We start from the raw sequence: 26,522 nt of genomic DNA, 5'->3' as shown, positions 1-26,522 counted from the left end.
TCAGTTTTATCTAGTCTAACCTTTCATCTAAGCTATCTCAGCCTTTCAGCTATAAAAGGCAAGTACTATTTCTGGGCAAGATGGTGGACTAGAGCAGGCTTCTGAGAGAGGCAGTAAGAGTTAAGTAAAGGAAAATGAGTGTTACTACAAGAAGGAGGAGGAAAAGCTTCAGAAATCCAGAAAAGAGTGGGAGTAAAAAGGGCAATGCACGCAGAGAAGAAAGGCAGGGCCAACAGTAGTGTGTTTCCCTGGTTGGAGGAGGAAACAAAAGCCACTTACAAAAGCTGCTTGGCGTCAGGAAGAGACAGACAGACAGTCAGACACACTCAGACACACACACACACACACACACACACACACACACCCCAGATATAATAAAAATTTAAGGCAGCTGGCTTCTCGTTGAGTGGTACTAGAGGCTGAGTCAGCAACTAACTGACAGGAAGCAGTAGGGAGGAGTCATGTGGAGAAGGGTTTATAAAGATGGGTAAGAAAAACATGAGGGCTTCAAGGAGACATGAGGAGGCCAGCTAGGTGAGCTGCTTGCTATTCAGCCTGTCAGAGAAGCATCTTGAATTCTTTTTTTTTATTTATTAAGAATTTCCACCTCCTGATGGAGGAAGGTCATTGGCTAATAAAGGAACTGCCCTGGCCCATTTTATTGGTTAGAGGATAGGTGGGAGGAGTAAACAGAACAAAATGCTGGGAGGAAGAGGAAGTGAGGTCAGAGTCTCGACAGCTCTTCTCTCGGGAGCAGACGCCTGAGAGAGACGTCATGCTCCTGGCTCCTGGGCAGACGCACGCTATGAAGCTCCGACCCAGGATGGACATAGGCTAGAATCTTCCCGGTAAGCGCACCTAGGGGCGCAACACAGATGATTAGAAATGGGCTAAATTAATATGTGAGAATTAGCCTAGAAGAGGTTAGATAGAAATGGGCCAAGCGGTGTTTAAATGAATACAGTTTGTATGTTGTTATTTCGGGCATAAGCTAGCCGAGCAGGCGGCCGGGGTGCTAGGAACGCAGCCCCGCTGCCCTATTACTACAACCTCCTCCCCTCCTGCCATTTCCCTCCCACTCCAGTTGGAAGATCTGAGCATCTTGAATTCTTTAGCAGAGATTTAAATAAGTTCTCTTAGTAGTTTTGAAAGAGTCGGTGCCTAAGGGAACAGAATTTCTTCAGGCTGCGGCTCTTGCTTGTGACCTAGCTGCTGCTGATAGTGGTGGAGTTGCAGCTGCTGACTAGGATAGCTGAAGTTTAAAAGACAAGTTAAAAAGAGGACAATAATTGGTACCAACACGGGGTACCAAAATATTGCATGATGTTTTATTATTTTGTCTTTTGGGGGAACCCACCACTCAGATCGCAAATAAATCATACACAAAGGCTTATTCTTGTGAATGCCCAGCCTTACTTTGGCTAGTTTCTTGCCAGCTTTTCTTATCTTAAATTAAGTCAACTACCTTTTGCCTCTGGGCTTTTATCTTTCTTACTTCTATACATCTTACTTTACTTCTTTCTCTGTGGCTGGCCACTGATGTCCTCCTCTCCTTTTTGTCTCACTGTCCCTCTTTTTCATCCTCATTTCTTTTTTTTAACTCTCCGCCTGGTAGCTCTGCCTAGCCTTACTCCTGCCTCACTACTCTTAGGACCACCAGCTGTTTTAGACAGGCAAAGAATCACAGCTTTACAGAGTTAAACAAATGTAGCATAAACAAAAGTCACACACCTAAAAATAATATTCCCCAACACTGGCCACAAAGCATGATGACCAGAGCTCAAGTCCGAGGCCCTGAAAGTTGTCTTCCGACCTCCACACATTCACCAAGGGAAACACACATAACCATTCTCATTCTCTCTCTGTCTCTTCTCTCTCTTTTTCTCTCTCTCTCAACAGATGAATACGTTTAATAATTTTTTACCTGTTTGAATACAATAAAGTATTTCTGGGGCTGGGGAGATGGATCCGCTGTCAAGAGCACTGATACTCTTTCAGACAATCCAGATTTCATTCCTAGTGCCCACAGTGGCTAACAAGCAACAACCATCTGTAACTTCCATTCCAAGAGATCTACTGCCCTCTTCTGGCCTCCATAGGTACCAGGCACACATGTGGCACACAGATATACATGCAGATAAAACACCACCACAAATAAGATAAATAATAAGATCAATACTCTTGAAGGGAAAGCAGTAGTGCACCCCTGTAATCCTAGTACCTGGGAGCCTGAGGCCCAGAGGATCACAAATTTTAGTGCACCCTGAGCTAAACAGCAAGTTCCAAACTATTCTGATTTATTTGACAACACTATGTCAAAAAATAAAAAAGAATAAAAAAAGCAAAAATGATTTTCCAGTGCTATGCTGTAACTTATTTAACATGAAGCCAATACAGCAGAAGACAGGGCTGGAGCTTTACAGCAGTGTTGAATTCACCTGTGGAACACATGGTACATGAGCATCATTGATGTACCCTCGTGTAAATAAAACTGACAGCACAGGGAAAGAATACTTTACCAGAAGCCATCAGTGACCATGGTGCAGAAACAGAATGAAACACAGAGCTGTCTCACTCAAGCAAGTCTTTTCTACTGTGCATTCCACAACTAACATCGAAAGCAAACGTGGGTGCACAGAGCGATGAGAATATTAGTCTGTAACTGGACGCAAAAGAGGTCAGAAGATTAGAGGAGCAGGTACAGCTGAGTCAGAAATTACAGACTAAACAGCGGTTTGCCTACAGCTGGATGACATTTGGGTGCTGCAGCAACAAAAGCTGTATTCATGCAATTGTTGCTTTTCCTAAGAGTACAGATAATAAAGACCAATCATCTAACATTAGTCCGGGGAGATTCTCAAGCAAATAACCAAAAAGAGAGCAAAAGAAGGTTTTACTAAGAACAAGCTCTAAACAGCCTTGATGCCCCAATAATGGAGGACGTAGGATCACAAGCATTAGGGACCGAGAAAGACAAAAGTGGTAAGCTGTCTGGAATCCAGATCCTCTCACAGTCTCAAGTGATGTGCACATACAAGACCAGTAAGATAACGGGAGCAATGGTAGTAATACAAGGAAAATGTGTAGATTAGAAGTGTGGTGTATATTTACTGTAAGAGTCTGAAATGCCTATCCTTCAGGAATTTTAGAGCCTTCAGAAAATGTCTGCAATTGTTTCCCAAACTTGAGAGTCCTGAACAACAGAAGCCACAGTAGGAAGAACAATAGCAAGGCAAACAAACTGTCCCTACAGCTTTGAGTAGTTAAGAAAACGACACAGGAGGGAGCACACGGAGCTCCCACTTCCCCCAGGGCAGCCACAGTCTCCAGGGTCACTGCCTTTCACTGCTCAGTGTGTGCTCCTGACAGAACATACTTCTGAAGGTGGTTGGTGTTGTTTCCCTTTTCAGAGCTTATTTGTTTAAGACACTTAGAAGAATAGAGATCTAAATAATAAGAATTTTATTATTAAGTCCTAGTAAATAAAACACAAATTCCTTATTTTATTCATTTTTCTGAAAAATACAAGTACATGTTTAATTTTAATAACTCATTCACTAAATGGGACACTAATAAGCTATCATTTACTGAAGACTAAATTAACAGAGTATATGGAAAACAACTTTAAATTAAAATTGGGACATTTTCCCAGTTTTTTCTTCTTAAAAACATTCACCCTCTAAATGAGAACTACGTGGGTTCCCTCTGAATTTTAAGGCAAGGTTGCCATCTTGTGGCTCACGTTGGTATCGCTGAGGCTCTGAGCCAGTCACTTCACCTTGTGAAACTGAAGCCTTCAATCAGTTGAGCATTTTAAAAGGCATATGCAGCTGTCAGCAGGAGGACAACAAGTTAAAAAGAACTAACTCCTGAACTGAACTGTTGGGTAACAATTTCCTCCAAGTTGAAACATCCCATCCTGGAGGAAGACTCAGGAGACTCAGAGGAAACCACCTTACAAGGCCCTCAGAGCTGAAGCTTAAGATTGATGATGCTGGTCCCCAAAGCTACGGATGCCAAGATGAGTCTTCTCTGTTCTGAATGGTGAGTCCCAATGCTTGGAGAAGATTCTCCAGCCTGCTGAGCCACCAGCCTGCTGAGCCACCTGCAGGCCATGCAGAGAGCATCTTTAGCCCTGTTGGGTAGTCAACACCTGCTCCTGCAAGCAACCCCCCCCCCCACATACCTCTCTCAGTAACTCATTGGACATTTGGTGTAATCGCTGCTTTGGTTAGTTGTTGGTTCCCCATCTGAAGTGAGCAGCCTTATGTGACTAAATTAACAGAGTAGATGGAAAACAACTTTAAATTAAATTTAGTGTGTGAAACAGGAGAGTTTCACACACCTAACACATTTCCTGTTAGGATTCTTCAGTAAGGTGCAAAAGTCCTCGAGTAACTGTTCAGGTCACAAAGCTGGAAACAGGGCCATGTCCTGCTGTTGGAAGGCCTTGTTGGACAGAGGTTGCAGTCTATCATGGCCTGACAGCTTTTTCCAAAGCTCAACATTAGGATACCCTCTCCTCACTCCCCAGCAAGACTTTCTGCTCTCTACCTGCCCTTATGGAAAGTGTCCGTGGACCCAGAGAACTGACCTTAACTGAGAGCTCTCTATAAACCTGGATGCCTCTAGAGAGACCATTAGCATAGTTTGATTCCAGAAGCCTCCCCTGCTGCACGTACGGTAATTAATTAAGACTTATACTGGGAGTTCTGCTATAGCATCTTGTTCCAACATACAAGGCCTTATGATAGGACTGTGCCACTTAATGCAAATTAGCCTTTGTCCCCAGGCTCCCCAATCCTATATATTTTACATACTCTGGAATAAAGCTGGGCTGATTCACTGAAGTCCTCTCCCAGAGGGCTATCTCCACCATACCCACAGCTAACCAAGCCCCGTTCCTCACTTCTGCCCCCCCTCCCCCATGGACCAGACCAATGCATCAATGATCTGGAGGAAGAAGCAGAGCCACATCTTACATTTACCATTCACACCTTGTTTTAAACTTGCTATGAAAATAATAAAATTTTAAAATTGAACAGAGAAAAACAATAAATAATTTTACTGCATTTACATTATGATTATTTCCCATGGTCTCCAATTTCTGTGCTGCTAGCTTACTAGCTGTCCCAAGACTTCGGGTCACAAAGTCTACCCCAAAAAAGCTCAGAAAAAAAGTTGTGTGAGATACAACATATACCACCACCTCTCTCTCTCACACACGCAGACAGACAGAGAGAGACAGACAGACAGAGACAGACAGACAGACAGACAGACAAACATACACCGCCTCCAACTTAGGGCCTAGGGAGGAAAAAGAAGAACTATTAGAGCCTGTGGCCTGGACTGCGAAGCCTGCAGGAAAATCTCTGTCCACCCCTTCACCACGTTTGAAGTCTCTGCTTGAAAGCTAAGTCATGCTCAAACACTATCCAGAGTACAATGAAATTTCAAAATAATGTCACAGAGAGGAATTAGAGGAGAAAGACCCTCAAGGGGAAATGCTATATTAATTAGTAATAAAGTCATTTCAATTTTTGCAATTCTATTTTCTCCCAAATTAATCAGTGATAATAGCAATGACTAAGACTTCAGTTGAAAAATCCAGATGACAGTGTCTTTCTGAAGGCCCAAGACATCTTGGATTGTAAATTCAGAGTAAACCAGTTCCATGTGTAGATCTAACTGCAAACCTACCTTTCTTACCTGATTCCAAATCTACTAGCTCTCCACTTTATTCCTAATCTGAAATTGCCAAATCATGAAAATCATGTTATCTTGGTCTCACTAATCATAACAGCAACGACACAGACTTCAGCCTTTTGGGAAATGAAATTTAGACTCCGCTCATCTACCTCCCAAGAGAATTGCTGGTCTTCCTGAAAAGCTCCAGAACACTGCACTACGATGAGCCTCTGCCTGATGAATAACTTCCAAAGGGGCAGGAGGACGCCGAGGGGAGGCTTTTAAAAGAACCACGCAAGGCAAATGGGAGATGCTCCTACAAAGATGATGGTCCCCACACCTCCCTTGCTTCTAAATACTTGGGGAAACGTTCCCCAATCTTCAAATGACTTTCTCTCTTTGAAATGGGAGTATCACAGACAGGCTAGAAATTCAGTAGAATCAGTCAGAGCAGCTTCAAGCCACCTTTGATCCTACCTCAATGATTAGCCTGGCTGAAGGAGGTTTGGGGCTGAATCCAGACAACAAAAATGAGTCCATTTGCTTGCTTCTCAGTGAATTCTCTTGGAGCCCGCAGTAACCGAGCAGAGGCAATCAGCACTTATGCACTGTTTGAGTTCTGAGACAAACACGCCATCCTGAATGGCCCATAGTATGTCAAAGCCACCATGTGCACTGTGCTGCACTGAACACTTCATGTGCAACATCACTTATCTCTTCAATGGCATGAGGGAATAATATCTTAACGATACGAACATAAAGATTAAATAATTTGCCAAAAATCACAAAACTTAATAATCTAGAGAAATAGGGTTTGGGTAAGGCCAGTGGTTGTCCTCATATCTTCCTAATCTGTTACTGGTTCCTATTACATCATCCCCTTCCATACCTAATATGAAACGTGATTCCCCTGCCTATTAAGACATATACTATACACTTGCTTTTTAATGTTGGTCAGAATACTGGAAAGTTGTTTTCCAGTTTGCTATGTCTGGGAACTAACTATGAAATCTAGGTTACTCTCTGTTTCCCTCTCAAACTCCTTTCTTCTGCTCACCTCTCTTACTATCCTTTCTTCCTTTCCTAATATAAGATGAAAACTAGAAAATATTGTTTTCTACCAAAATCCATCAATTACATGGCATGTCAGAAGCAGCCAGTGAAAGAAAAAATATAAGCAATGAAAATGTAGTGGCTGAAGATGAGGGAGTAAAACAGCCACACTGGCCAGTCTTACAGACCAGGCAGTGATGTCACACACCTTTGATCCCAGCAGCCACACTAGCTTGCCAAAGAAACTGGGCAGTAGTGGTGCATGTCCTTAATCCCAGAACTAGAGAGGATTATGAAACGAGAGGAGACAACACTCAGACTCAGTTGCATTCTGAGATTTCCTGGAGGCAGGTTCACCATTTTCAGACTAACATCAAAGTAAAGTCAGTAGCTAGCTGTTTTGCTTTTCTGGTCTTCAGGTTGAACCCCAATATCTGTCTCTGAGCTTTTATTAATCACACTACAGAAAAAGAATTATCTAGCTACTCTGCTATACTTGTAGATCAGAGACTAACATAATCATTATCAGGGAGGCTGCATCCAGCAACTGATGTAAGCAGATACAGAGAGGCACAGACCAACATTAGGCAGAGCTTGGGGAATCCTGTGGAAGTGGGGAGGAAAGATTATAGGAGCCAGAGAGGTCAAGGGACACCACAAGAAAACCCATAGGATCAGGGCCCACAGGGGACTACAGAGACTGAACCACCTATCAGGGAGTGTGCATGAGACTGACCTAGGCACTCTGCATATTTATTATGGTTGAATAGCTTGATGTTCTTATGGCATGCCTAACAGTGGGTGTGGGGGTGTCTCTGACTCTTCTGCTTCCTCCTACTGCACTGCCTCATTTAGCCTTAATACAAGAGGATGTGCTTAGTCTTACTGCAACTTAATATGCCTGCCCTTTTCTGAAAGGAAACAGGAGAAGTGGATCTGGGGTAGAGGGATGTGCAGGGAAAAGACTGGAAAGAGGAGAGGAAGGGGAAACTGTGGCTTTGAGAAAAGAACAAAACAAAACAAAAGAAGGATCTAGCAGTTTCTATTTCATTTGAAAGGGATTATTTTTATCTATTCATCCTATATATCAATTAGCATCATATTTAAGTATACTTTCCATAATAATTAGCACAGCAAAGTAAAAGATAGGCAGATTAATAATTAAAATAGCATTTCCCTATAGCATATTTACAGATTAAGATAAAGCACATTTTAAACTAGAACTGTAGCATATGCAAATTAATGAAAGATAATTCTAGAATCATGTCTTTATAACAATCAGGCATTATTAACAGGATGGAATGCTAGGTAGTAAATCTTTCTAATAAAAGTACAAATAAAGTATGTGAGTTCTACTGATCTTTAATTCATATCAACTATATACCCCTTGAATATTTAGCCTAAATATAACTGTATTCAAATACAGTGTGTGGAGTTCTAACTAATGGCCAACAAAATGAGTACAATCTGTGTATCAGCTTTTAAAATTTTCTATTAAAGCTGTTTGAAAACATTTTCATTCCTACAGTGAGAGGCATTAAATCTCGTCAGCAGCAGCTAGTAAAGGGGAAAATGTAGCCAATAAGGAAGAACAGAAAAAGAATAATCTAGCAATTTCTATTACATATGAAAGGGAGTCTTTTATCTATTCATTCTATATATAAACTAGCATCACATTTAAGGATGTATTAAGTGATAATACGTATCACAAAGATTTCAGGTTGCAAATTTTTGTTAATTGTTATCAATTGCTTTCAAAGGAAACGTTTACAAAATACTGCATACACTTTGAAGAGCAAAACTGTGCTGAGAAAACAGTTAAAACAAAGAATGCCTCCATCTACCGGTGAGCTCAAGGCAGTGCGGGCTCTGAGCCTTAAGGACAGAGACAATGAAAAAGCAGTATTATAGTAAGCTCACTTTCTTTCTTCTAGCCCTGGCTGTCCTGGGACTCCCTCTGTAGACCAGGCTGGCCTCAAACTCAGAGATCCGCCTGCATCTCCCTCCCCAGTGCTGGAACTAAAGACATATGCCACCACCACCCGGCTAGCTCTCATTTTCTTAATAAAACTAGTATACAGTTGTGCATGCACACTTGTGTAATTACTATACTCATCAGGGCAGGCCACCATTGCTGCCCAATCTGCAGTTATAATGCAGCGGTTTTCTAAGGATGTTTCTGGGACAGTAAGCCCAACATCCTCTTAAAGGGAAAAAATGCAAATGACCAGGTTCCATATTCAGGCTGGAAACTCAGGTAGGAATAAGGATAGTTTGGGGACCAAGGGGAACCCAGTTAGGAAACTACATCTGAAAACAACTATTTTTGTAGTCAAAAGTGAAATGTAAACAAATCGCAGAGGAGTCTATAAAACACATTAGAAAACAACACTAAAAACTAACACTAAGCAAAAGTTTCCAGGTAAACAGAAGGAAAGGTGTGGCGATGACAATCTACACAGAACTACCTGCAGGACAAGTAACCACATGCTCTCCACTCCCTCTGCAGCTAAGAAATTAGACTAACAGTTCAAAACATTACCAGCAGCAATTTTAATTTCTTTACTATAACAATATACATTATAAAATTTAAAAAACTAAAGAGAAATGTGCAGGAAATATCGTCTGTACCTGATTATCTTTAAAGGGTATTTCCGTATTAAAAAATGAGACAGCTGAATAAATTGGTAAGAACGCCTCTATGTAAAAAACACAATAAAAAGAGCAACCAAACATGCATCTTTGCCGAACTGCTGAAGTCCTAATCGTCTTACACTTTTATGTTCCTAAACAGACTGAGTAAACTCAGTGACCACCTATGAAGGAATCTAAAACATAAACAAAGACAAGGGGACTTGTCCCGCACTTTAACAACAGGATGAGCGTTACATGCCAAGTTAATATTATGTATTTATAATTGATTTTAAATATAAATTTATTTATATATAATTCATTTAAAAATGAAGTTTTTAAAATTTAAAATTCACCAGAATTCTACTTTTAATAGTGTTCTATATATGAAGCAAAACAGCATTATAACTGTGACCTCTCAGGCTCTCTGTTTAGTAACTCAGTGCACACTCCATGTCCTGCGGCAACCAGCACAGCTCGAGAGGCAGCCTTCTTTACCTTTTCTACCTTTCCACCGTTGATGTCACTGGGAAGGAACTTCTTGCCAATTGTTCTCAAATCTGTCTAAAATAAACATTCCATTATTAAAATAGAATTATAGAAAAATATCTCATTAGAAAAATATCTCTAAATTCAGTCTTATGAACAAACATTAAGTAAACATCTTCATCTTTAACTAATTGTAAAATGTATGCAGACAGTCACTATTTTCAAATTATTTAGCCAATGGTTGTATTGCTTAGTGTACCAATAAAGCAAACAGGAAGAGAGAGAGGCATTTCTTCTTAGTCAAAATCTCTAACAAATTACATCCATTATGATCTTATTGAAAATTAATGTCGTAATCCAAAGACCAAATGACAGCTTTGAACTACAATAACACCGTATGTTACAACAACTAAATCCTATATAACCTTAATATTCAAAGACATGAAAACCAATTACTCCAACAGCTCTGACATTCATAATATAGCAAAGCAAAGGAAACAGCGGGGACTGGTGTCACAGGGATGGCAAAGCAGCAGCAGCTTTGTAGCAGGAATATTTTCCCTGCTTGTACAATCACAGAAAGAGAAAACAGGAAATTAACAGCTAACTATAAAAATGCAGAAATACATGTAACTCAGCAAACCACTGCACCCAAAACTCAAACAGAAACTAGTTACTAATATCACAGCATCTCTGCTAAAGAGAAGACTACACAGTCCATATAAAAATGGTATCCTCTCAGAAGTAAAACCTTAAGATAATCTGGAAGATCTTTCTATGGATACATATCTGAAGAGAGATAATATATTGTGTTGTTAAAGTAGTAAACACCAATAGTGCTCAATAAATTAAGACTGCACTTAATTTTTTCAATCAGAACATAAAGGAAACATCTAGGAAGGAGAAATAGAAGGTGGAGAGATGGCTCAGTGGAGTTACCAGTACCCATATGGTAGCTAACAACCACCTGAGGATCTGGCAACCTCATTTGATTCCCCAGAACACCAGACACAGACATTTATACGGGCAGGCAAAACACTCATATCCTTGAGATAAAATAAACAAATCAAGTTTTTTAAATAAATTTAGGCTACAGTTAAAGTTTTAATGCAAATTAAGTGGAAAAATGTTTTAAAGAATCGTCAGTTCTTTCTATTACAAAGCTGATAAAAAATAGGATGGATTCTACAACTAATGAACTTTTCCTTTCTCATTGTACTCTCTCTGATATTTACAACTAGTTAAGAGTAGGTCACTAAATTCAACATACATCTCTATAACTTAAAAAGGTGAACAATTAAAGATTTCCTCTATATTATTTATCATAACATAGTTTATGATATAGTTTTCATTGGAACAACTTTAATTTTAAAAAGGGTCTAATAAAAGTTAATAAACTTAACCTACATTGAGAGCAATCAGGATGATGTCATTTATATTAACTTTGCCAGGAGAGCTTGTACACGCTTCAATACCTTCATCTGAAAGATACCTGTTAAAATAAAATAAACAGCTAATTATTACCTAAACCCAATATTAAACAAAAGTTTACAATATGCAGTTTTCTATTAAATACTAGGAAATACTGAACATTCCAGTCTATATACTATTCTGACACTAGTTCAGGAGATAGATAGATAGATAGATAGATAGATAGATAGATAGATAGATAATCTTTAATAATCTATAACAACCGTGTGTGTGTGTGTGTGTGTGTGTGTGTGTGTGTATCTTTCTTTGGTATGAGAGAATTGTCTGTATTCTGTCAATTATGTTTTAAATAAACACTGATTGGCCAGGCAAAAAGTATAGGTGGATCAACCAGACAGGAAGTAGAGGCAGGACAATGAGAACAGGAGAATGCTAAAAAGGAGGAAGCCCATTCCTCCCAGTTCTGCTCAGACCACCGAAGAAGCAAGATGTGAGCTGCCCCACTGAGAAAGGTACTGAGCAATGTGGATAACATAGATAAGAATAATGGGTTAATACAAGCTACAAAAGCTAATAAGTAGGGCAAATCAGTTTTATAACTTATGGAGATCTCTGTGTGATTTTCTTTGGGGCTTGCCGGCTGTGGGACCTGGTAGGAAGACAGAAACCCCGACAAGCAGGCCCACATGTTACATTTCTTTGTACCTTTAATGAGATATTGGGTGAACAAAATTATTCATATGCTTTCTGAGAAAAGTTAGTTACATTCATTCTGTGTATGAGCTACTCTTTGCAATGATAGAAACAATTTTTGCTCGACTATCTGCCAATGCAGTGAGCTTTTAAAAGAGGTGGAGCTACACTGCAAAATTAAGATTAAAATAACCACACTTTTAAACTTGAACAAACTAAGAACAAGTAAATTTCCTCCTGGATTCTTGGCCACATTATCTTCTCACATCCCTTCTTTAATACCACGTACTCAAGAATCCTTCAATAAGCACTACTTACTCTAAGGGACACAGGAAAGGCGGCCTTTACAGTACAGCCTTTACCTTTTATGTTTCTTAAATCATCACCTTATTATCCTAATGTTCGTTTTCTCAGTCCAATTTATAGCGATATTTTATTTGTGTTTTAATAAATAAAGCTTGCCTGACGATCAGAGTGCAAATATAGCCACACTAGTCAGCCATACAGGCCCAGCAGTGGTGGCACACACCTTTAATCCCAAAAGCTACACTAGCTAGCCAGAGAGGCCAGGCAGTGGTGGCACACACCTTTAATCCCAGAAGCTATACTAGCTAGCCAGAGAGGCCAGGCAGTGGTGGCACACACCTTTAATCCCAGAAGCTACACTAGCTAGCCAGAGAGGCCAGGCAGTGGTGGTGCACACTTTTAATCCCAGCACTAGTGAGGAATATAAAGTGGGATAAGACAAGAACTCACTCTCTTTCCAGTCTGATGATTTCTTAGAGGAAAGAGCTCTCTAGAGGTTGGCTGGTTTGTTTCTCTGATCTTTCAGCTTGAACCCCAGTATCTGTCACTGGGTTTTTATTATTCATGCCACTTCTTATTAATCATGCTACACCAACTCAATCTTACATTTGGACAAAACAATAATTAATTTAAGAGTGGAGAAACTGCTGTATCCAAAGGAGAAAAAACTACCTCTACCCATTCAATTAACCCACATGCAATACAGGGTTGGTTGGTTGGTTTGTGAATAAATTCTATGATTCAAGTATAAACCATCTTATAAAAACTTCCAACAGCATCTCAAATGTTTTATAATCAACATCAACTTGTTTAACCAATGGGCTAAAGCCACCGTCCATCATCACTAACCACATTCTCCTAGTACTCAGAGAACTGGTCTAACAGCTAATCCAACAATTATCTCAAACCCATTCTTGATGAGTCAGTAACTCCACCATTTACCTCCAATACTGTGCTAATTCTAAAACATTTATAAATGTACATTTTTATGTTATTTGTGCATTTGTTTGAGGTGTGTGCACATGTACTACAGTATAAATGTGGAAATCAGAAGACAGCTCTGTTATTTCCCCCCTTCCCCTTTTACATAGGATTAAACTTAGGTTCCTAGCAAGTACCTTTACCTATTGAGCCATCTTGGAAGCCAAAATGTGAATCTTATTTTGAAACAGCAAAGAAACAAGGAGTGAACAAGCTTGGTATAGTGGCACCTACTTTAATACCAAGATTTGGAAGGCAGAGGTAGAAAGACTATCAAAAGTCTGAAGCCAGACTAGCCTACATAATGAATTTCAGAATTACAAAACCAGATACTGTCTCATACACACACAAACACACACACACACACACACACACACACACACACACAGGTGGAGGGGTAAAAGGAGTGACAAAGAAGTGGACAGAGAGGTAGGAGGAAGTAACAACTTCACAGCAGAAAATTAAAGATATCTCCAAATGAAGGTAGCCAGGGAAAATAAATGTAAATATGGCTATACAGGACAGTAAATCAAAGTTGATAAGTCTATGATAAAACCAAATATATAAAAGTGTATGCATGTGTGTGTGAGTGTGTGCATGCTGTGTGTGTGTGTGTGTGTGTGTGTGTGTGTGTGTGTGTAACTAAAGGGTACTACTAATGCTTAGAACCATAATAGTCATAAACTAAAATCCTGAATGAAAACAAGTACTTTAATGGGTAGCAGGGAGAAGACAGTTCTTATGTAAGTAAGCCACTAAAAGTAAATAGACAGTAGATAGGAACGAGAGTACAGGAGGGACCATGAAATGCAGATGTGTAAAGTAATCTCAGATATTTAAACATTACTTCTAAGTCAAAACAACTATGGTAATTTCCTTTATTCTCTCATTTTTCATATGTTCATTACTATTATATGTACATGAAATTCTAATTAACCATCATCTAAATTTACTTCTATAAATATTAATTAAGCCCTGTGATATAATGATGAAATTTTTACACTGTCCTTCAAGGAGTTGATTGTCATCCACACAGTTTAATACAGCATACAGATAGGTATTTACAACGCCAATGTAGTTGTCACAAATGAAATGTGAAGGAAGGCTAAGTAGTTTGGGGAAAGGAAAACTGTATGGAAAAGGAATATTAAATGCCAAAATATGAAAGTGTGAAACTATCCTTGAACATTGTGATTGGAAATTGAGGACGGAACTATAAGTCTAGTCTGAGCCTAAATTGAGAAAGCAACAGGGAAACCAAGGGAAATGAGTGGTATGTTAAATGCCGATGGAGCGGTTACAAAAGCACAACTTTCCAGCCTCTTGCACATGAGGACACAGAATGCAATGACTAACAGAATACTGACCTATCTCCTAAAAAGGTAACCCTTTAGACTTAAAGGACAACAGCTATCAAATAGACTGAATCAAATCTTCTAAAGTAACCAAACTTTATACCATCAATTTTACATATGAAGAAAGAAGTCCCAGATATATTAAATTTGTTGAAAATAAAAACTTAGTTGATAGAAAAATAGAACCAAAAATGTCCCAATTCCCATCTCAATAGTCTTACTCTGTAACAGAGTCGTATTTATCAAACAACTAATTATTTATAAGAATATGAGCCGAGCGGTGGTGGCGCACGCCTTTAATCCCAGCACTCGGGAGGCAGAGGCAGGTGGATCTCTGGGAGTTCGAGGCCAGCCTGGTCTACAAGAGCTAGTTCCAGGACAGGCACCAAAGCTACAGAGAAACCCTGTCTCGAAAAAAACAAAAGAAAGAAAGAAAGGAAGAAAGGAAGAAAGAACGAAAGAACGAAAGAAAGAGAAAAGAAAAGGAGTATGATCTATGCAAGCCAATTCTGATGGTTATTCTTGGTTGTCATCTTGACTATATCTGGAATTAACTAAAACCAAAAATGGAGGGCACAGCTGTAAGGAACTTTGCTTAATTAGAGGTAGAAAGATCCACTTCTAATTCAGATCTTTGGAGTAGGTAGACATGCCTTTAATCCAGAAATTTACCTTTAATCTGGGTCACACCTTCTGCTGGAAGCCTATTATCAGGACATGGAAGAAGGAAGCTTTTGCTCTTTGCCTATTCGCCCTTGCTCTTGCTAGCAAGTCCATTAGCGCCTATTTCTTCAGAATTCCAGTGTATACTGAAGACCAGCTGAGACATCCAGCCTTGTAGACTGTGAAACTACTGGATTCTTGGATTTTCTGTTCATAGGCACCGTTGTTGGATTAGTTGGGCTGTAGTCTGTAAGTCATTCTAATAAATTCCTTTCTATATATAACTAGAGATTCATTTTCTATGAGTGACACTATAGAGAACCCCAATACATCAATATTTGTGTAATTCAATTTCTTAATCAACTTGAAACTTAACACAGACACACACTCCTAAGTGTGAAGACACACACTTCATAGTAAAAGATCAGGAAACAAATGTAAACAAATGAGGAGAGTAAAAGGTTATTAAAAAACAATTTAAAATACCCATTCTTACGAAAAAATAAAAAGAGAAAGTCTATGTAAGTGTTGTATGAGGTCACTTGTTTGTTTTCAGCTTCTCAGCCCCAAAATAACCACACAGAAACTATATTAAATAAATTACTTCTTGGCCTATTAGCTCTAGCTTGTTTTGGGCTAGCTCTTACATCTAAATTTAACCCATTTCTAATAATCTGCACATCACCATGTGGCTGTGGCTCACCAGCATAGTTCCATCCAACGTATGTCTCTGGCAGGGCTACCTGGCTTCTCTCTAACGCCACCTTTTTTTTCTCCCAGCATTCAGTTTAGTTTTCCCCGCCTAGCTCTCTTCTACCCTGCTACAAGCCCAAAGCAGTTCCTTTATTAATCAATGGTAATCACAGGATACAGACAGAAATCCCACATCATATAAGTTCTTCAGTCATTTCTCATTGATGGGTCCAAATATCTGATAATAACAAACTTGAGGAAGAGATTACTTGGGAGTCCAGCTTTATCAGGGCTGCAAACTATCATGGCAGAGAAGACATGGAGGCAAGATCAAAAGGTAGATAGATGGTCACACTGTATCCACACTCAGGAAGCAGAGAAGTTAGGAAGTCAGGCCAGGCTATCAAATTTAGAGGCCCATCCCAACTGACTCACTTTTACAGTCTCCCAAACACTCCACCAGCTGTGCATCAAGAGTTCAAATACAAATGCAAACCACAACACTATCACTAATGAAGGAAGAGGAGCTACCTTCACATAAATAGGAATAGGATAGCATACAGTACCTTTCCAACACTGCCTCGTAATAGTTTCTGTGTATAGAAAATTACAAAGTGAGTCTGAGTCTTGGTTTCCAAGCTTAACAAGTCTCCCTGCTCACTTTCTAAAGCTTACTCCAGCTTTACTGCAAAACTGTCAATCAACAGAGCATCTACTCTCAGCTCTTGCATTTTAGGACCCCTTCTATAAATACTTGGCTATTTCACAAAAGGATTAGCCTAACTTAATCAATATGTGGCATTTATACATTACTCTCTTTTATAAACACTGAAAATGTCACTGCTAACAATGAATAAGGCAAGTGGTAAAAGTAAAAAGTAACAAAATGTTCTGTAGCCACAGAACTCAGCAACCAGGAACAACAGTGTTCACCAAATCAGGCTGTCACCAGGAAAAGGAATTGAAAATTGGAGCAGGTACACTGCATAAACTCCCTGTACACACCTGCCCAATGGGCCACCAGGGAGAGGAATTACAATCAGTTCCTTGTGCCATCTGTGAGTCCAGACTCCAGAGAGCAGCTGTTACTGGAACAGCCAACAATGCGCTCATCTGTGCCTTCTCCATCTGAGACTTTCAAACAGTAATATTACAAACCCCTCACCACTAAACTACAAAAATACATCTGAATATATTTTATTGACAGGCGAGACACTGAAGGGCTACATTTCAGGGGGGGGAAAACTGATTAATAGTTCCTCACTGGCTTTATCTTCAAATAATGCTGCTTTAAAACACAAACGTAATCAGCTCACAAAATTTTCAAGAAGGTAATTTAAAATAAAAAAAGAAAGAAAAGAAAAATCTTCCTTGGAATAGTCTTCCCCAGCAAAAAGTACGCCTTGATGATCCAATATCAAATAGTCAGTCCCAAAAAAACACATGCAAGTAACATTATGTAAACTAAGCCGTCTGTATTTATGTCTTTAGGAATACATATGCTTATATTCATACATAAATGTATGTAACAACAATTAATAAAAATAGAGGCCATTAATTTGCAAGAGAGCAAGGAGGGACATATGGAAAGGTTTAGAGCAGTAGTTCTCAGCCTGTGAGCCATTCGACCCCCAAAGGTGTCACATATCAGATATCCTACATATCCAATATTTAGATTACAATAATAGCGGCATTTATGATAGTAGCAAAATTATAGTTATGCAATAAAAATAATTTTATGGTTGGGAGTCACCACAACATGAGGAACTGTATTAAAGGGTCACAGCATTGGGAAGGTTGAGAACCACTGCTCTAGAGGAAGGAAAGAAGGGGAAATTCTGCAATTATATTTTAATCCCAAAAAATTTTTTAAATATTTGTTTTTCTAAATGCTTCCCTGAATTAGCAAAAAGGCTCAGTTTAAAAAAAAAAAAACAAAAACAAAAAACAAAAAAAACACCGCACTTGCCATCAGGCCAGATGACTCCTGTTTGACCCCTGGAGCCCATATGGTGGCAAGTTGTGCTCTGACCTCTATGCAGCACCAAGATACACAAGTGCACACACAAATACACATGGATGGATGGAGAAACTAGACAGACAGCAGACAGTCAGACAGACAGATAAAGGTGATAGTTAGCTTATGAAATTTCCTTTTTCATAAAAAAAATGATAAAATTCTTAGTGTTAGTTAACTGGCAATCCCAACCAATTTATTTAACTTCAAAAATAAGCAGTTAAAATTAGACGGAGAATGACAGAGTCACGTGGCTTAAGGGCCACTGCGGCAACAGCCTTCACCCATGTTCAGAAACAGACATGTCCAAACAAACTCACAACTTTCAAAACTGAATTGGCAGAAAACTGAAATGAAAGACAGGCTACTATTTCGAGCTCATTTATTTGTTAGATCCATATAATGGGTCTTTGTTAATACCCTTTATCACTAATATGATCAAAACAAAGCCAACTTGCCCTGATCTATTCTCTGAAAGCCGATAAAATCCATGTCTACTGGCGGGCCGACACACACATGCAAAGGCCAAGGCTCACAGTGGAAGGCTGCCCTGACTGACGCAGGAGGACAGGGAAGGCAGCTGTGGTCAGATCTGATTTTTAGCCTTCGTGTTTCTTTAACGCAATATGCAAGCCAAACGAAACAGACTTCAGCAGGCATGAGGAATATCCACTATGAGTTTATTTAAGTTAGCCACGTATCTGCTCCTGATCACCTCCAAGCTGTGTTGAGATGAAGTGTGGCACTGTGAGCGAGTACTTCTCAAAGACTCAATGACAACTAGCCTTCTCAAGTGAAGGCAGAAGGCATCTTTATGCCATTCTGCATAGTATGGGAGAGAGCAAAGAACAGGAACACACCTGCAGCTATGTTCTTACCAGAGGGGATGTCAGGTTGAAGGTGTCAGATCATTTGTGTTCATGTTGGTCAAAAGAGTTCACATATTCAGTAGACAGACAGACAGACGGACTACCGCTAAAGGTGCAGAAACTGAATCTGAAAAGAAAAACTAGTTTTTCTTCCCCTCACCTATACTCATTGAGATAATGGAAGCCTCCTTAAATGGGAACTGAAACTTCAACTTCTAAAATACTGGACAGAGTCTAGTATTCCAGGCTGACAGCAAGTAGGCTGTGGCACATGAAGACTCTTTAAAATGTCGATGAGAAGAGAGTGAAGCAGGCCCAAAGTGGCAGGGCTCTGTGAAGCAAGGCACAGGAGCTACATGCACAATAAGACAACAGCCCTGTCTCTGAATTATATACTTCATGTGATTTTTGTTGTTGCTGTTTTATTGTTCTGTTGTGTGTGTGTGTGTTGGTTGGGGTCTCTGACCTATATTAATTATTTACTGCCATACTGAGTTACTAGTTCCTATATGAAACAAAGATCACTCTGGAAATTTAATATGCAAATTCTTGCTGGAACACAAAGAAATATCTAAATTCTAATTATCCAAGCTACTGTGGGTACAGAAGAGATACGAAATGTGAAAATCATTTATGCTCACACTGGAACCACACAAAACACCGAGGCTGCAGAAAGCTGCAGGTTTCACTTGCCCTTCCCTGACTCAGTACCAAGATAAGCCTGCGAGAGCCAGAGGAATCTGAGAACAAGACCTTTCAGCCCAGATAGAGCAGCTGTACCAGCAATTCACTCCTTAAGCATTTCTTTTACGTCTAATTTTCTATTATTTAATTTTCATCCATGCATATAAGTCTTTTGATGGTCTGCTTTTGTCTGAATATTGCAGTTACGGTTTAGACTATGTTTGTTGTACATGTTTCTTCCCCCAGTCTACTAAGGCATTCTTTATTCTATCTTCCACCCACATCCCTTATATTCCCCCTCTTATTCCTAAATCTCCTTCTTCCTTGCCTCCTACTTGTTTTAACTTAACTAACCTTCCACAGCTTTAACAATCTCTAAAAGTGGTGGCCTCCCCCTCCCAAATACTTTACTTTACCCATCTTGATGATTTTTTTTTTTCTTTCCAAAGTAGATCTAATGCTCATCCCCTAACTGTCAGGATTCAGACATTATGCTGACCCCTGTCACCTGCCAGGATTAACCCAGGCAGTATCCTAGCCAGCTCAGGGTCCTATGACTTCTACCTCACTACACGGGTGCAAAGCTCCCTTATGAGACAAGCTTCGCCCATTTCTGCTCTTTCCCCCTGCTCTTCTGAAGAGACAGGCTGCTCTTTGCCTCTTCTTCCTCTTTCCCTCTGTATTTCTCTTTCTCTCTTCCCTCTCCCATTCCCTTTTTCTCAAAAAACTTCCCACATGAGCTCTGCCTGCACACCGTGTCTGTCTTTCACCCACCATGGGCTCTCACCAGCTGTGTGGCGCCTTAGCCCACCAAGGGTCCACCTCGCACTGTTTACAACATTTGGTGTCATGAAACTTGGCAGGATCTCCTGGCAGTTCCTCCTGCCTGCTGACAGTTGAGGACTGCCAGACCCTGTAACTTTCAATCGGGTCACCTTTCCAACTAAGGATGGCTGGAACCCAAAACCAGCAGAATCATCAGTAACATATCCTCCCCCCACCGCCCCCACCGCCCTTGTTTCCAATGATTGGGGATTTGTGTCTCGTCCACGGTTTCTTGCCTTCTGGGCTCCAGCTGAAAGCCCCAGAACTGGGCAACCACTTGTCTCTTGGGCTTAGAACCCTCTGGGCCCCTGTACCCACATGACATCGTCGTTGCATTGCAGCTTGTATTCAGGCACTGGCTATGCCCCTGGACCTCGAAGGTCCACACTGAACCTCTGGGATGCTGGAGTTCAGCCTCTAGACTTTATCTCTACCTCACTGACGGTAACTGCCTATCCCAAGAGATATCAATCCAAACAGTGCTTCCGTATCCCAGCACTTCACAGAACTTTTCCGCCAGTGATCCAATAGTTGTAAATGTGTACCCTACTGCCCCAAGTTCTTTCTGTTTTTCTCCTTGTTTCCTTTCCTTGTCTGCTTCTTGTTCCCGGAATGTGATGTAGCCACACTAGAACTCTCTCTACTGCCTGCCATCATAGCAGCCTCTAGTCATCACCCACCGTGGCTAAGCCTTTCTGGGGCAGGATCTTCCCTCTGCCTCTGATCCTGTCTCTGCCACCACTGTTGGCCACCCAGACCAGGGTGGCAGATCCCTTTTTCCTGTTTAGTTAGGGGCTTTCACCCCAGCTCCTTGGTATCCAATTTGGAAAGTTCCATTTCCAAGCCCCCTCCCCTGGGAGTTGCCTCAGTCCAAACTCTACCTCTGAGAAAGCCCACCAAATGGTGACCCCTCCCCAGAAAGGCTCAAGACCACTCCCATAGGCTACTGAAACTGCCCCCCACCCCCACCCAAGACACAACACGTGGACATTCCGGCTCACCTTTCCCCCTCTCTGTGTTTTTCTGGCACCCATTAAACCTGAGCCTTTTCTAATTCGGTTTTGATTTGGTCTGAGTTGGATTATTGGGCCGGAAAACATAACACTGCCCCAGTTGTGCTGCTCCTTTGTCTCTGTTCCCATCCTTTCTGCCTGGCTGCAGGCTGGCAGCACATGCTCAGGGTATATGAGTGAATGCTGTGACCATAAGTACGTGATTCTGAATGTCTGCGTCCTTTATGTGTGTCTTACTAATGGCATATGGTCTAAAACCTGTAAGGTGCCTTGCAACACGTGAGGAGGAGCCATCTTGGCTAAGGACAGGTTATAAGACCTAACCACCGCTATGGTAAGGGCAAGACAGACAGGTCAAGTGACCTAAGCACCATCTTTACCAAGAGTGGCCACGTGACCAGTACCCCCCCCCCCCCCCCCCCCCCCCCCCCACCCCCCCCCCCGTGGTGACTGGAACAGGGAGGAACCACAGACTTGTGTAGCTCCGCCCCTAACCATGTGACATGTTTGCATGATGCAACATGACAGGGCTCTCTCTGCCTGCTACAAACTGTGACTCAGAGATGAAAAAAGCCAGCTTCCTCTCGCTCACTTTTCATTTTTGAATGTAAGCTAGCTTTAACTCTGTATGCGTGTATGCATCTGTGAATGCAACTTAAATGCAACTGTGTGTATATGCAGGAGTACTTACTGTTAAAGACAATGTTTTAAGTTAAACAAGCTGGGAGACTGGATGAAACATTCCTCCACAACCTGTCAGGTTGGATCCAGCTCTCCAGGCAGATCCTACACTGTAGGCATAACTCTCATGTACCCAACAGACAATCCTCAAATGTTCTGAGATCTAGGGAATATGGCATTTAAATGTTTAATTAAAGAGGCTATTTGTAACAGAGAGATAGGTTAGCTCCTGGCACCAACCCCATTTCCTCCAAAGAACAGAACTTCCACCCGAAGCTTGCTTCAGAAGTGGCAGTGCTAACACTGAACAAAAGCTGGCCTTTCACCTCAACTGCTGCACAGGCCTCTTCAGACCATGGACGATGGGACAGAAATCAAATGCCTCATTGCTCAGGGCAAGGAAGGCTAGGCTACCCACTCCTAATCAGCAGGGTCTTCTGAAGCCTGCCAGGCCCCATGCTCCAGCTATAAGACAGATGTTGCCCTGAAGCCTCTGACCTCGATAACAACAGTGGACCCCAGGATGGCTGTCTAAGTAGCCAATCAAGTAAGTCTCTGTGGGGCTGGAGAGATGGCTCAGTGGTTAAGAGCATTGCCTGCTCTTCCAAAGGTCCTAAATTCAATTCCGGGCAACCACATCTGTAAAGAGGTCTGGTGCCCTCTTCTGGCCTGCAGGCATACATACAGACAGAATATTGTATACATAATAAATAAATAAATATTTTTTTATAAAAGTAAGTCTCTGTCATTTTTTAAATCAATAACTCAGGTAAAATTTATTCTTCTCAAGAATCCTGATGCAGCTTGATGGCTGATAGGTTCGCCAGTTTTAAAGGGACCAACTCACAGAACAGATTTCTCCTGAGTGTTAAGGTGATGTCATAACAATGGGGAAGGAACAGAGTTAAGGTTTATTTATGTAAAGCCCTGAGAGCTTAGGGTGTGAGGATCTGCGAGTGGTTCAAGGGATAAGAAAATGTCTGAGGTGTGCAAACACAGTCATCAGATCTCTCTCTTTCTGAACCACTGTTCACGGTCTTCCATTGGTCAATAAAGCTCTAATAAGCTATCAATCCAGCTCTGAGTACTACCACTAGCATTATAGCCACAGGCTTAGGATTTTAAATTCCCTTTGGTGGTTTCTTAAGTATAGACCTCAGAGATACTTTTCCGTGCGCAAAATCCATTTGTCACAGTCATTTCTGACATTACAAATTCCAGGACAGATTATAGATAGATTATAAATGCTAATATGTCTAAAACGTATGCTTTCACAAACTCAAAAAAACTTCTTGTAAGTTCCAGGGAGCTGACTTGGAGGAGTCACCTCAACATGTCAGATGTCCCCCTCCCTCAATCACCAGCCATAAGAGCCTAAGCTTCCCACTTTTCCCTGGCCTGACACCCTCTCCCTCAATCACCAGGACCTAAAGAAAAAAATATTTTTTCTTAAACTTAACCTTATCCTCTGCTCTGCCAGCACCTCGCCATGTCCAAGAGATACTGGACAGTTCCATAGAGCCTGGACAGCTATGAAACCAGCAACCCCAGTACATGGCCAGCCAGCACCCCAGCTTTCTTGGGTCCAAGATTTCAACGCCCACAAGTCAGCAGGAAGCAGTCTTGAGAACTCAGCACCCCATCTCCTTTAATTTCTCCACCTTTTATAGAAAAAAAAAAAGGTGGGAATGTTAGGATTCAGGCATTATGCTGGCCCTTGTCACCTGGCAGGATAAACCCAGGCAGTACCCTATCCATCCAAGGGTCCTATGGCTACTCTGCCCAGCAAAATTATCTTCATTATCAGAAATGAAAAGAAAATACTTTCCATGTTAAAAAAATAGACTAAAGGAAACTTAGAGAGCTCTACAGAAAACGGTTTGTGGTAATTTGAGTAAGAGCAGCTCCATAGGCATATCTGAATGCTGAATCATCAGGAGTGGCACTGCCTGAGAAGGATTAGGAGGGTGGCCTTGGAATGGATGTGGTCTTATTGGAGGAAGTGTCTCACTGAGGTAGGTTTCAAAAGTCCAAGCCTGACCCACACCACCTAAGTGTCATTCTTTCCTCCTGCTAAATGCAGATCCAGACGCAGAACTCTCAGCTACTTCTCCAGCACCATGTTTGTCTGTGGACTGCCATGCTCCCTGCCATGATGATAACAGACTAAGCCTCTGAAACTCTAAGCAAGCTCCAATTAAATGCTTTCTTTTATAAGAGATGCCATGGTCATGGTATTTCTTCACAACAACAGAACAGTGACCAAGACACAGTTGAAAGTATCTATGGCAAATCTATCCATACGCCACAGAAAAGAACAAACCACACTAGAATAATCATGCAGTGCAGATGTCCAGCAATTGAAATTGTCATACCTAAACATAATGGAAAATAGGATGAACTTGGAAATTATTATACTAAATGGGTAACCCAGGCCCAGAAAAAACCCTGTTCTGTCTCTGGATCCTAGTTTCAAGTTTTTCATGTTTTAAGTTTAATTTGGAGTCTCTGCAGAGGGCAGAAGAGCAGAAAGGTTCATGAATGGAGAAACACAAGGACTTAGGAGGCTGGGAAAAGTGCAACATAAGGCATAAAAGCAGAAGGGAAGAGAATTCTGTGGGTTAATGGCTTAGGTGCAGGCAAGGAGATGAGAAAAAGGCAGGATGGTAGATAGGACAGATCAAAACTAAGTCTATATAAAAAAAAAAGTTACGAAAACCCACTGTTTTGTGAGCTAATAACAATTTTTAAGAAAAGGGAGGAGCTACTGATAGATGGCACAGTAGGCACATGTGTTTACCATGACCTGAGATTGAGTCTCAGAAGCACACTTTAGGCAGGGGAGGACCAATTCCACAAAATTGCCTTCTGACCCTCACATACACAAGCAGGTGCACACACTCACACACAAGCATACACTGGCAGGTGCACACATAAATAATAAATGAAAAAAAGTTTAACAATGACCAAAGGAGTGTGGCCAAGGTCCCCTGCATGGATGGCAGTGCTTCACACAGAAGACTCCAGTTATGAGATGAAAATCTCAGCACGAGGGAGGTCCCAGGGACCTCAGGAACAGCACAGCTGCTGCCTTTAGCTGCCCATCACAGTTAGATGATAAGACCTGTTGCTAAAGACAGGGTACACTTTGGTTGCAGGACAGAGAAATTAAGATGGAGATTTACCTTTCTCTGTGGTTTATACATAGATAGAGCAAAGTTACATATTTTCTAACCTCTGAGTGTAAGCCCTTGCTGCTCATCTTGTTTCTGTGTTTGTTTGTTTTTCAAGACAGGGTTTCTCTGTGTCCCTAGCTGTCCTAGAACTAGTTCTGTAGACCAGGCTGGTGGCCATGAACTCAGAGAAATCAACCTGCCTCTGCCTCCTGAGTGCTAATTAAAGGTGTACGCCACCACTGCTAGGCCCTTGGTGTTGTTCTTAATCTAGTAAACTTCATTCGATACAAGATTTATTTCATTCAATAATAAACATTTTTTAGAATTATTTTCTCCGTGCTTATTTTTATGATTTGTATACAAATGGAAGCTATTTTCACTTTTATTAATTTATATACTTTTTCTGCATATCCATACATACACAATACATTAAACATTAATTTCTTTTATACCAATTTTTCAGTTTGTTAAAAAAAAGGCACCTGAAACCAAAGGACTGTCAAAGAAATAATTATGAAAGTCATAGCACACAAAGGCAAATGCTTCACAAAATTAACCTGTACCAGAAATAAAAGAATAAATGTGCCAAAGTTATTTAAAATCAACATAACACTACGGTGTATTTATTATCCAAAAAACACAATTTCAGGAAATGCAAACCAACATGAATTGCATTGTTACACATAATAATTAACACCCTGCTGGTCAACTTTGAGTATTTCAGTGCCCTGTGAAAATAGGCAATTTAAAAGTTCTAGGGGAGATCTTTTATAAAGCTGTATCTAAGTTAACATTTAAAGGTGTTTAAAATTTCGAAACTAAAATCAAAAGTTGTTTTTGTTAAGGACTTTCTTTGAAAAGCTGACCTTAATAAGGCCTAATTCAGAAGGCCACACTACCTTAAAAGACCACTAGATGGCAACCTTGTTTCACAAGTTTCACAAGTGTATTTGGACATGGTGCTGTTGGAAACCAGGGCCTCAAATTTACTAAATAAAGCAGGCTTCTGACTGCTTTATGTTACATTGTTGCTGATAGGAAACTAGAGAAAATAAAATAGACATAGAATTTTTGAGGGCTCCTAGTTATAAAAATCATTCAAGTTTAGAAGAAATTCATTTAGTAGACATTAAAAGACACATCTGATACAACAAAAACTAGTATACCAAAAGTTACGTTTGCCTGCTTTGTTTCTATATTTATCCTTTGGAAATACAGGAATTTATAAATAAGTGTGTGGGTGTGGGTGGGTGGGTGTGTGGACGGCATGTGTA

General features: G+C 40.6%; 1 protein-coding gene across 3 annotated transcripts in view; it reads right to left on the bottom strand.

Annotated features, from left to right (window-relative positions):
* The window catches only part of Tdrd3 (tudor domain containing 3), a 145,417-nt gene that overhangs the window by 69,899 nt on the left and 48,996 nt on the right, over nt 1–26,522 (bottom strand). For all 3 annotated transcript variants that reach the window (XM_041670509.1, XM_041670494.1, XM_041670500.1), the window contains exons 2-3: nt 11,269–11,353; nt 9,871–9,936 (exon numbers count right to left, since the gene is read on the bottom strand). In XM_041670509.1, coding sequence (XP_041526443.1) covers nt 9,871–9,936; nt 11,269–11,353 — 151 coding nt within the window. The remainder of the gene's footprint in view (nt 1–9,870; nt 9,937–11,268; nt 11,354–26,522) is intronic.

The sequence above is a fragment of the Microtus oregoni genome, unplaced genomic scaffold, assembly GCF_018167655.1.
Source record: "Microtus oregoni isolate MIOR12 unplaced genomic scaffold, Mior012 000001F_ref0000356, whole genome shotgun sequence".
Taxonomy (NCBI): Eukaryota; Metazoa; Chordata; class Mammalia; order Rodentia; family Cricetidae; genus Microtus; species Microtus oregoni.
The sequence above is the reverse complement of the archived record's forward strand: the minus strand, read 5'-3'. Positions and strand labels throughout refer to the sequence as shown.